Below are 11,909 nucleotides of genomic sequence, written 5' to 3'. Positions count from 1 at the left end.
ACGCACATACATACATACAAACAAACAAACAAACAAACAAAAACAAACAAACGACGGGCGAACGGGTGTGCATCATCGAAAAATTATCCAAATTTATCTTTTCTTTCGAACCTACTTATCAACTTTTTGTCCAACATACGTATATACAATGGGATGATGAGTTTTCCCGGGACTCGAAAATCCGCCAAATCACGATCCTCTTTAAAATAAACAATCAAAAAAAAAAAAAACAACAAAATTCGGTTGATTATGTTACGAAGTGCTGTCATCGTGATTGATTGATTTTTTTTTTTTTTTTTTTTTTTTTAAATAGAAAAATAATAATAATAATAAAAACAAACTTTTTGGAAAATTTTTCGTGAAGTCGAAAATCGAATCGAATCGAATTGTTGTTGTCTTTGACTAAAAAAATCTTATCAAACGAAATCAATTGGTTTTATGCTGTCGATGTTATCGTACTAGAAAAAAAAAAAAAATAATGAAAAAATAAATAAATCAATAAATCGTGATTCGCAAAGTTGCGACAACTGTCGAGAAAAAAAAAAAAAAAAAAAAAAAACTTGTTCATCATTTCCTACTCACCATTTCCGGATTCGAATCGCAAAAAACTTTTAATAAATTTTCCGGCAAACCACATTCTCCTAAATTTTCAATAAAAAAAACTGACGATGTTTTTTTGAGTTCATCTGAAAAACAAAAAAATTAAAAATTAAAATAATAATAATAATATCTAAATTTTATATATTTGAATGATTTTAAACAAAATAAATAAATAAAAAATTTATAAAAATTTTATTTTATTTTTTATTTTTACCTGTGTCTTGACACAATTTTGAAGTTTGCGTGAATCCAGACATTTGTTTAAAAGACGATACGGATATGGAATATTGAATTTTATCGCTATTTAATAAATTCGCCATTTGTCTCAATCCGTGAGGCAAAACGGGTCCGTCAACTTGTATCGAATGAAAAACATTCCCGTCAACTTGCACCATCGAATCCCGAATCTGATAAAATAAATTTTTTTTTTTTTTGTAATGCAGTCGTGAAAATTAACGTTTACACCCTAAATCTCTTGTATCGCGAGCGATAAACCTTTTGTAAAAAAAAAAAAAAAAAAATAAAAGTTAATAATTAACCTTGCAAGATTTAAGGGTACCGTGTAAAAATCCAGTGGGAGCAAGTAGCGTCGGTGGAATACCCGTATACGGCCCTGTATTTGCTATGCAACTTTTACAATTAACCAAAACGTTAAAAAACGATTGAATTTCCATTCCTTGCACGAGTACCAACGATTCGTCAGAACCGTCAATTAATCTCTCCTTAGCATGATCTATGCTTTTCTAAAACACAAAAAAAAGAAACATGGTTGCTTACGTTCGGGTAAAAAGTGTAAATAAATAAACGTTAACAATTACTACCTGTGACTTGGTAAGTATTTTAATTTGTTGAGCATCAACCTCTAACGATTCGAGCCAGTCTTCGTCTCCGGAAAGCTCTTCGTTTTCATTTATCGTTATACTTTCCAAATTATTTTTATTTTCTCCGACACTTTTTCTTTTTTTTAATGGCATCGTATATGTTATACCTACAATTTAAACTTTACTTAAGCTATACGATTTCAAAAAAAAATTACGATTACAAATTGATTTTTCCTCCTGACCTTCGTCATCTAATAATTTTCTAAATCCTCTTGTTGTGGGAGTTATCATTGCGTGAATTTCTGGAATTCCTGCCATACCGGCTGCTCGAAACAAGCAGTAAAAATGATTTGCAATCACATAAAAATAAGGACACTTGTTGACTCGAACAAGCTGAAAATATATATTAATAAGTTAATTTATTTATTATAAAAATAAAAAAAATACACACAAATCATGTACTGAACCTGATACAAAGATTTAAATGCACTCGTCCATTCTGTGATGAGAGATTGAGTCATCGAAAGTTGTGCTGATAATAAATTCGAACTGAAAATAAAATGTTTTCATTATGTATAAATAATTTAAAGGATTTGAACAAACACATTAAATACATTTAACACATTTAAAATTACTTATAAACTTTTACACTTACTTGACTTTTTCATAACTGATCCTCGGAAATAAAGATAACCAAGGTATGTTAGGATGCTGCCAGTATAAGCAACACTGATGAAATTTAGCATTATTGGTAACATCAACTTGAGTATTTCTTCCCAAAATTTTTTCACTATCGCATGCATCAAGACATCTAATAAAACTTTAAAATTAAAACTGCATTAGCAAAATAAATTGTGGAAAATTTTTTCTTTTTAATATTAATTTACATTTTTATTATTAAAAATAAACTAACCCAGTTATGCTGCAAGCCTCTTCGCATGTTTTTAATGATGCACTACAGGAAAAAGATTTTGGCGACATGATTCTAAGTTTATTTTTTAATGACCAATCTATCGGCATGGCTAATCCGTCTTTTTGAATTTTAATGGCCTGCTTCAAATTTCCAGGATCTTTTCTAACTTGCTGATAAAACACATAAATTTTACTTTTAAGTTTAATTTTTTTTTTTTTTTTAGATGATTGAATACTACATACCTTATTTTGATTTAAATGCTGAAGAATGTTGGCAAATGAATTTGGTATTTCGCTTGAAGGTTTTTTCTCAGTGTTATTCAATAACATAAAAATTGTCGAATCATTCGAAATGTCAGTTTCTATTCCGCTTTCATCGGTTGTATCTCCAATTTTGCCAGATGGTTTATTTTCTATCCTTTTAAATTATTTATATTTGTTAATAATAATAATAACAACAGGCATTAAAATAATTTATTTATATGTACCTGGCTGCAAATGGATTTCTTCTTTTAGGTAATGGATAATCAAAACTATCTTCACTATTTGAACTATATGAAAACATTCCAGAAATGTGATCATTACCATTCATTCTAGAGCTCAAAGCTCTTTTCTTTTGTTTGAGTTTATAATATTTCATTACTTCGTCAGGTCTCTTCCATTTTGGTGAAGATTCTTCTAATATGCTATTATCATCCATATTTTATTTTATGAGAAATAATTCAATTATAAAATATTTAAGGCCAGCCTTAATTAAAATACACTTTTAAAATGAATTAACATGTTTCTCTTATTTTACAAAAAAATAAATGCCTTAATTTGTTAAATAATAATAAAACATTATAAAAAAAAAAAAAAATCTTAAAATATACTCGGTCATGACAAGCCAAGCATTGTACTAGAGAAAGTGAGTGGCAAAAATCCGTTAAAAACTGTTATTTTAAATTTTTTTTTTTTTATACGACCTTACAATTAATTATAAAACATTACACGAGTTAAAAAATATCATTTTGTTTTTTTCTAAAACTTAAAAACTACGATTCGATTAATACAATTATTAATAAAATTTTTTAATTAACTTAAAAATACTTGTTACATTAATTTTAAAAAAAAAAATTATGCAATTTTATCACAGCCTTCTATAATAATTGTGAAAATGCGCGTGTTAAACTCTATGGCAAATTTTCACAGAATAATAATAATACGCGCCCTTGTCGAATATTTTTTACAACGGTTTTTTTTTTTTTTTTTCAAATATTATTATAAAAAATTCATGTGAAATGCATTTATCATTTACATTTTGATTAAAAACTAATAATAATAATAATTCGGAAGTAATTTATTATTTATCCATTTCGAATCTTTTTCTTTAATTCCTTCCTCATTAAAAATAATTATTTTACATAATTTAAAATTGCATTCATAAAAAATAAAAAATTAATTAATTAATTATTGATCCGTAAAATCGATTTTTGTTCACTTACAATCACTTTTACTGGTATATTTAAATAATTACATAAAAATCTAAACTAAATTACGTCACAGTGTTTATTGACCACCATTACTTTACTCCAGTTTTTTTTTTAATAGTTTAAATAACTTTTATTTTTAGATAATCATTTTATATAACATTAATTTAACAACAAAATAATCAATAAACTGACCATGGTTAAATACATCAAATCTCATTAAAACATTTTTATTGATGATTATCCATATTAATCAAGCAATTAATGTGTCCTTCCATTAACAGGAGTCATATCAACAACAAAATGGTGGAATTTATAAAACAAATTTATGATTACATCAAATGTTTGTCTTTTTCAAAACAAAAGTTACAATTACAAGTATAAACACATGCAGACATTTTAAACTGTTGTAAAACAATAAACACCATTCAACTTATGATAGTTACTTAAGTTAAATAACAGCTGAAAAAAAATTCCTTCCCCCCCCTTTTTCTTTGTTTAAATAATGTTATAATGAAACCAATAAAAAAATTAATAATATATTTTGCTTGTAAAAATAACCACATTGATTTAAGTATACCAATGTTACATTCATTGTGGTTAAAAAAAAAAAAAAAAAAAAGTAATTATTAAATGTTTATATGATCAAAAGTAAATATACACATGAAAAGTTTGTATAAATAAGTGAGAAAAATTTCAATTGATATCAGTTTGTAATAGAAAATCATATAAAAACTTTGTAATATTTAAAATTAATTTTAAAATTTCAATTTAAAAAAAAAAAAAAATATGAAAAAATGTTTGGTGAGTTATATCAATTATTTTTTTTTTTTACACATTTATCCATAATTAATAATTTAAGAATTATATAGAATTATAATCAAAATATACAAAATTATTATTATTATTTTTTTTTTCAGTTTTCATTTGTTTTTTATTTAAACATAATTTTTACTGTTGGAAGCCATGATGATAATCAAAAGGATTATCATGTGAGTAAATCATTAATAACTAATTTAACTTATGAAAATGTAAAAACTTTTACCTTTTTTGGTTTTTTTTCCCTCTTAGGATCATCCCAAATACGAATTCGAATATGAAGTTCACGATACCCATACGCAGGATGACAAAAAACAATGGGAAACGAGAGATGGAGACGCCATCAAAGGTTCCTACAGGTATTTTCACTACACTTTGTTTTAAACTTTAATTTCGTTTTATTTCCATACCTTTTTTCTTTAGCTTAATACAACCGGATGGAAGAATAAGAATCGTTACTTATAGTGCCGATAGTAAAAACGGATTTCAAGCCGAAGTTAAATTTGTAGGAGAAGCCCAACATCCAACCGAAAATTTCAAATTCGGAAAAGAAGGACAATCGTCTGCTGTTCCAAAATTAATAGAAAGCGGTGCATTTCAAAACGCGCCAATTCCAATTAATCCAATGCAATACGTTCCTGTACCTTATACTTATGGATACACAATATACCATACATCCATTAAACAATATCCGATTGAAAATTCTGGTGTTGGTTTGGGTTATACCCTCGTACCTGTACCTGACTTGAATAGTGGAAATATTGAAAGAGAAATTCAACAATCACCAAATGGTGAACTTATATCAAAAACATAAATCGTTTGTAAATTTGTAGATAAAAAAAAATCAAATCAATGTTGTTATTTATAATAAATTATTTTTTTTTAAAAATTGGCTTAATTTATAGTTTTCAATTTTTTTTTTTTTTTTTTTTCCCTCTTGTCAATAAATTAAACGACAAAGTTTCCATTTATATAAATTTAACTTGGAAAAAGTGTCATTGTATCATTTTGCAAAACTTTTCGAAAAGTGCAAAACACTTTAAATAATACAGAAAATTTTCAATAAAGTTTTAATGTGATTTTAAAAAAGTCAAATAAATTGATAAAACCAACTGAAAATCAATTCTGTAATGATAAAACAATTTAAATTTTTTAAAAATTTTATTTCATGGTTTTAAATTTATTCGTTTTACGCTTAAATATTAAATATCAAGTTGATTACTATTATTATCGAAAATTATTTCTTCTGCTAGAAAATTTTACTAAATAAAAATTAAATCTTGATAGTTTCACTTCACTTTGTTTAGCAGATACATATCCTATTAAAAAAAAGTTTTCGAAAATTTAAACAAATAAATGTTTCGATTTTATAACAAAAAAAAAATTATTTTAGGTTTTTGCCTTTTATTTTAGTAATTGTTTCAAACCTGCATTTCTACAATTTTGTTCTGAGTCATTAAAAGAAAATAAACTTGTTAAAAATAATTCACACCATGTCTTTTTTTTTTTTGCAAATCAAAATTTAATTACAAAATTAGTAAAATAATTGAGTTTCGATTAATATTTTGCTAATCATTTAATTGTAATTTTAAAAGATAATGTGTGATTAATCTAAATATAAAAATTACTTTTAAAAACTTCTTTTTTTTGTTGTAAATAATCTTTTTGCATTTTAGAACTATAGTGTTAGCATGAATTTATTTAATTGACAATAAATTTTTTAAAAAAAATGAAAAACTTCTTAAATGTATGAATTGATATTCGTTTAAATTTTGAATTTTTCCAAGTGAAAAAAAAATTAAATTAAATAAAAAATTTACCATTTACTGCAAATTTAATCAAATATAATATTATACAATAATAAAAATATAATTATTTGATTTGTTATTTGTAAAATTAAAAAAAAAAAAAATACCCAAATGTTAATCAGACATGTTTAAAATGTATATTTAAAATGTATTTTTTTACATAAATTAAATAAAATTTCAATATAAAACGAATATAATATAAAATTTTTATTTATAATTAATAGTTTTAACATTGATTTATTACCTTCGATTAATATTAATCAGTTTAAAACGGTTAAAAAAATTTTAATTGACATATCGTTAGAAATAATGTCTGTTGAAATGTAACAAATCGTAAAGTTATAGAGCTCAATTATAGAAACAAAGGAAAATTTTTTTGTTAGTGCCACTCTCAAAGGAATAAAACGATGAAGATCGTAGCATTCGGCATTTTAAATGAGGTAAGTTGACAAATATTATTCTCGTAATTTGATATTGTTGGGGTTTTAAATTGATTAAATTATGTTTAAATAATTATTGCAAGGTTTTAAGTTTTAAATATCGAATTATTAATGGATAAAAAATTTGAATAAATATATCGAATACTAATTGAAATATCGATCTTTCAGAACACAGCTCAGAAAAGTTTGTTTACGTTTGCTTGTTCTTGTTGCAAGTAAATATCGTTTGTGCTTATTTTTAAAATAATATTCAAAATTAAATTTTAAACTTTTTCTTTTTCTTTATTTTTTTTTTTTTTTTATATTAAAAAACCGTTAATTATTAATTTAATTAATAAAAAAAAACATCATTATAAACTTATTTATTATATAAATAAATTTTTTAAAAATTATTAAATGATATTAAAGAGTATAACAAAATTTAGTTCAAATAACAGAACTAATAAAAAAATAATAATAAATTTTTTTTAAAAAAAAAATGTAAATTGATTGTTTTATTATTATTATTATTATTATTTATGCCAAAACAATTATTTTGTTTTTTTTAAATAAATAAATAAATTAATATTTTTACACATATTAAAATTGTTATTATTATTATATTCGGGTGAGTTTTTTTAAAATTTAAATTATGTTGTTTTTGTTGTTGTAAAAAAATTTTTTTTTTTTTTTATTATAATTAATATTATTTAATTGATTTTAAATTTTCAGATAATGTTACATTAGAGTATTTTATAATGTATGCTAAAGGTAAAGGTTCATCAGTTCCTTCTGATGCACAAGCTGGAGAAAAATTAGCTTTGTATGTCTATGAATATTTATTGCATGTCGGTGCACAAAAAGCAGCTCAGACGTTTTTATCGGAAATTAGGTGGGAAAAAAATATCACATTAGGTGAACCTCCCGGGTTTTTACATTCCTGGTGAGTAATATGTTTAATTATTTAAATACCATTTTCAACACATTTGTTTACAATAAATCAAGGTTACAAATATTTACAAGATAGACTTTTAAATAAATTGAAAAAAGAAAAAAAAATTTTTTTTTTCTTACAGCTAATTGTGATATCGACGTTTTATTATCATTAAATTTCATTCATCATTTCCTGATATTATTTTTATGTAATAATTGTAATTAAATTGTTTGTCTTTTGTTGTACAATAATCTAAGCATAATGATTTTTGTTTTTATCAAATTTTTTTTTTTAACGATTCAAGTTCTTTTGTTGTGATTTTCAAAATGTATAAAATTAATTGATTGATCGGCCAACAGGTGGGGTGTTTTCTGGGACCTATATTGTGCAGCACCCGAGCGTCGAGATACATGTGAACATTCAAGCGAAGCTAAAGCTTTTCACGATTATGGATTTGTTAATTCTGGTTATGGAGTGAATGGTGGTTTAGCACCCAGCCCTCTTGGTCAAATGCCACCAAATGATGGTATGGCAGGTTGGTTATTGTTAGGATGAAAATTGTGATTAGTTTTACTCTGATTAAAGCTTCGATTTTTACTCGAGAATGTTAAAGATTTGGAATAAAATGTTAAAATTTTTTTTAGGTGGTCCAGTACCTCCAGGTTTTTTCCCTAACAGCACAATGAGACCATCCCCACCCACACAACAACAAAGTCCTCATCCCCAACATGGACAAATGATGCCTGGACAACCTTTCATGGGGCCTAGGTATCCGACAGGGCCAAGAGGAGGGCCAGGCGTTAGAATGCCAATGGGTAGTGATTTTAATGGTCCTACAATGTCAAACAACTTAGATCCAACTAGGCAAGGGCCGCCAGGCATGTCAACAATGGGTAAGTTATTTACAAAAAAAAAAAAAAGAAAAGAAGAAGAAGAAGAAGAAGTAGAAAGAAAAACGTTAGATAATGGTCATGTTATTTTATCGATTAGGAAATCCTCGAATGAATCCGCCCCGAGGACCAGGAATGGGTACGATGGGACCCGGATCATACGGACCGGGAATGAGAGGACCTCCGCCAGGAAACAGTATGGGTCTAGGTGGACCAGGTGGCCCCCCTCAAGGGCCCGGTGGACCCGGAATGCCTCCATTTTCAATGGCGGGACCTGGTCCCGGAGGTAGACCGCAATGGACGCCAAACACTTGCTCTTCTATGACTTATTCCAGTTCATCTCCAGGTAATTACGTTGTTCATCCAGGATCTACAGGCCCACCTGGTCCAGGTAACTGACTTATAAATATCTGTAGTTAAGAAGTGACAGGCACACGCGCGATAGGAGTAGACAACCATTGTATTACATAATCTCCAGGTGTAGAAAATTAAAATTAAATTTTTTAGGTACTCCAATCATGCCAAGCCCGCAAGACTCATCGAACAGCGGAAACGAGAACATGTATACTTTAATGAAATCAGTTCCAGGAGGGACCATGCCGGGAGATTTCTCAATGGGAGGTGACCCCGATCCAATAGGACCCAATACGATGGGCCCCATCGGACCCAACACCATGGGACCCGTTATGAACGAAGGATTGGATGGAATGAAAAATTCGCCAGTAGATGGCGGCCCTGGTAAATGATGAATTGAAATAATAATAATAAAAAAAACACGTGTATTTACGAACACGTGCATACAACTATTTTTTTTTTTTTTTTGTGCACAGGAACTCCGAGAGACGATTCCGGGTCCGGAATGGGTGATTACAACTTGGGAAGTTTTGGCGGACCCGGTGAAAACGACCAAAACGAATCAGCCGCCATTTTAAAAATAAAAGAAAGCATGCAAAAGGAAGCGAAAAGATTTGAAAAGGATTCGGACCATCCAGATTATTTCATGTCGTAGATGTCTGAATTAGAAACTAATTTATATTACCCTATGATAGAGAAACATCAAAAACGGAAACAGGTTTTTTTTTTTTTTTTTTAATCATAAAACTATAAAAGTATTTTCGAATCTGTAGCCACGAAAAATATTTTATTTATTTATATCGAGAATTTATTTATTTATTTTTTATTTTTTTTTTTTTTGGCGCGCCGACGTTTTAGTTTTTTATTATTATTATTATTATCATTATTATTTTAAAATGACGACCGAACGATTTTTTTTTTTTATTAATTTTTTTTTTTATTTCCACGACTCGAGTAAATATTAAAAAATATTTTTCACGTAGCTACAAATTATTTAGATGTATAAAATTAGTGATCGGATCCTTTTTTATTATTATTATTATTATTATTATTATTTATTTTTTAATTGAGTGTCAAGCCCTAACAGGTCATACATACATATTTATTATTATTATTATTATTATTGTTATTATTTCTTAATCAATCAATCAATCAATCATGTCGCAATTTTACAGTATTATTTTGACAATTTTTTTTTTTTTTTTTTTTTTTCTCGACAGTTTTTCACTTCCTGTTTGCCTGATAGTTTTTTTAACGTTTTTTTTTATTTTTTATCCGTATATATATATATATATATATATATATATATATATATATATATATATATATATATATATATATATATATATATATTATAATATAAATGTATATGAAAAAAAAAATATATTGTGCAATGAAATTAAGCCGGATATGAAATTGTACAGGACTAAAAAAAAAAAAAAATCGTGGTTAGGGGAGAGGAGGAGAGGGGGGAAAAGCAAAGGGGAAAAGGTGTAATGGAATTTTAGTTTTTTATATATATATATGAATCGATAAGGGCGAGTAGGAGGAGAAGGAGGAGGAGGGGAAACGAATAAATTATAATATATATATATATATATTTTAACTTATTATTATTATTATTAATTTTTAAATTTTAAATACGTTTTATTATTATTATTATTATTGTATTTGTATTGTTTTTTTTTTATGATGATGATGATGATGATGAATCTGTCTGATATGATAAATGTTATCACTTTTACAATTATGACTACTGCTGTTGGTGCTACTACTAGGGGTATTACTACTACTACTGGTACTACTACTACTACTGCTACTGGTACTACTACTTTCTTTTGGAAACTCTTTTCGAATCAGACGAAATTTTATTTATTTAAAAAAAAAAAAAAAAAAAAGAAAGAAAGAAAATGGACGCCGCTATAGGATTTTGTTTTTTTTTTTTTTTTTCTGACTGTTTGATCGATCGATTTTTCGTTCCTTTCCAACTGGGGGGGAGGGGGAAAATGTGGGAGTTACAAAAAAAAAGGAAAATATTTAAATTGTTGGGGGGTTTTTATTTTTGATATGATTTTAACGATAGCCCTAGTTGTTATATTGGTGATAGTGGGGATGTACTTTTACGTTTTATATTTAATTTATTCTGGTGCCGTACCAATGTAATGAAAGTAAACAAAAAAAATTGTTTTTTTTTTTTAAATTACGATGACGATGATGATGATGATGACGATGAGGATGACGATGATGATGATGATTATTATTATTATTATTTTCACATTTGAAAACGATTGGATTCCATGATGATGATGATGATGATGATGATGAGTATATGACGAAATTTTCCCAGCATTTATTCGAGGTTATTCATTCTACCCGATTCCTCATGAGAAAAAAAAGTGCTCGAATGTCGGTTTATTATTATTATTATTATTATTACTACATTATCATTATTTGTATTATTATTATATATATTAGTGAATTCTATTGAACGTTGAGGTTTTTTTTCTCTCACTCTCTCTCTCTCTCTCTCACTCACTCTTATTATATATAAGTTGGTGATATTATGGAATTTTATATTTATAAATTGATTGTAAAATTTGCAATAGGGACAGATCATTTATATAATTTATTATTATTATTATTATTATTATTATCATTATTAGGGATAGTTATTTATTTAATAATTTATGCGAATATGAGCAAAAAAAAAAAAGAAAAAATTGACGTTTGTAATTTATGTAAGAATATTATTATTATCATTATTTTGTTTTTGCTGCCATTTTTTATTTATTTTAGCGAGTTACGTATCGTAATATTTGTCAAATGCAGAATTTCGTAAGTTGACGTCATGACTTTGACGTCAATGATGATGTCATTAATCAA

General features: G+C 26.6%; 3 protein-coding genes across 3 annotated transcripts; 2 read left to right on the top strand and 1 right to left on the bottom strand.

The window, feature by feature from the left end:
- Window positions 1-83: 83 nt before the first annotated feature.
- Window positions 84-2,973, bottom strand: Phum_PHUM605210 (uncharacterized protein; the record flags this gene model as incomplete). The annotated part of the gene is made up of 11 exons (XM_002432891.1): window positions 84-199; window positions 579-686; window positions 815-1,007; window positions 1,140-1,343; window positions 1,422-1,588; window positions 1,664-1,814; window positions 1,889-1,970; window positions 2,077-2,241; window positions 2,335-2,504; window positions 2,577-2,746; window positions 2,868-2,973. The coding sequence occupies 11 exons, from the start codon at window positions 2,971-2,973 to the stop codon at window positions 84-86; spliced, it is 1,632 nt and encodes a 543-aa protein (XP_002432936.1).
- Window positions 2,974-4,105: 1,132 nt separating this feature from the next.
- Phum_PHUM605200 (cutile protein, putative) lies at window positions 4,106-5,435 on the top strand (the record flags this gene model as incomplete). Its single annotated transcript, XM_002432890.1, has 3 exons — window positions 4,106-4,180; window positions 4,874-4,980; window positions 5,045-5,435. 3 exons carry the CDS (start codon window positions 4,106-4,108, stop codon window positions 5,433-5,435), a joined length of 573 nt encoding a protein of 190 aa, XP_002432935.1.
- Window positions 5,436-7,606: 2,171 nt separating this feature from the next.
- Phum_PHUM605190 (Single-stranded DNA-binding protein, putative) lies at window positions 7,607-9,681 on the top strand (the record flags this gene model as incomplete). Its single annotated transcript, XM_002432889.1, has 6 exons — window positions 7,607-7,791; window positions 8,142-8,317; window positions 8,427-8,675; window positions 8,773-9,063; window positions 9,180-9,410; window positions 9,503-9,681. The coding sequence occupies 6 exons, from the start codon at window positions 7,607-7,609 to the stop codon at window positions 9,679-9,681; spliced, it is 1,311 nt and encodes a 436-aa protein (XP_002432934.1).
- Between the last annotated feature and the right edge of the window lie 2,228 nt (window positions 9,682-11,909).

This window comes from Pediculus humanus, genomic scaffold (genome assembly GCF_000006295.1).
Source record: "Pediculus humanus corporis 1103172108318 genomic scaffold, whole genome shotgun sequence".
NCBI classification, from domain to species: domain Eukaryota; kingdom Metazoa; phylum Arthropoda; class Insecta; order Psocodea; family Pediculidae; genus Pediculus; species Pediculus humanus.
The sequence above is the reverse complement of the archived record's forward strand: the minus strand, read 5'-3'. Positions and strand labels throughout refer to the sequence as shown.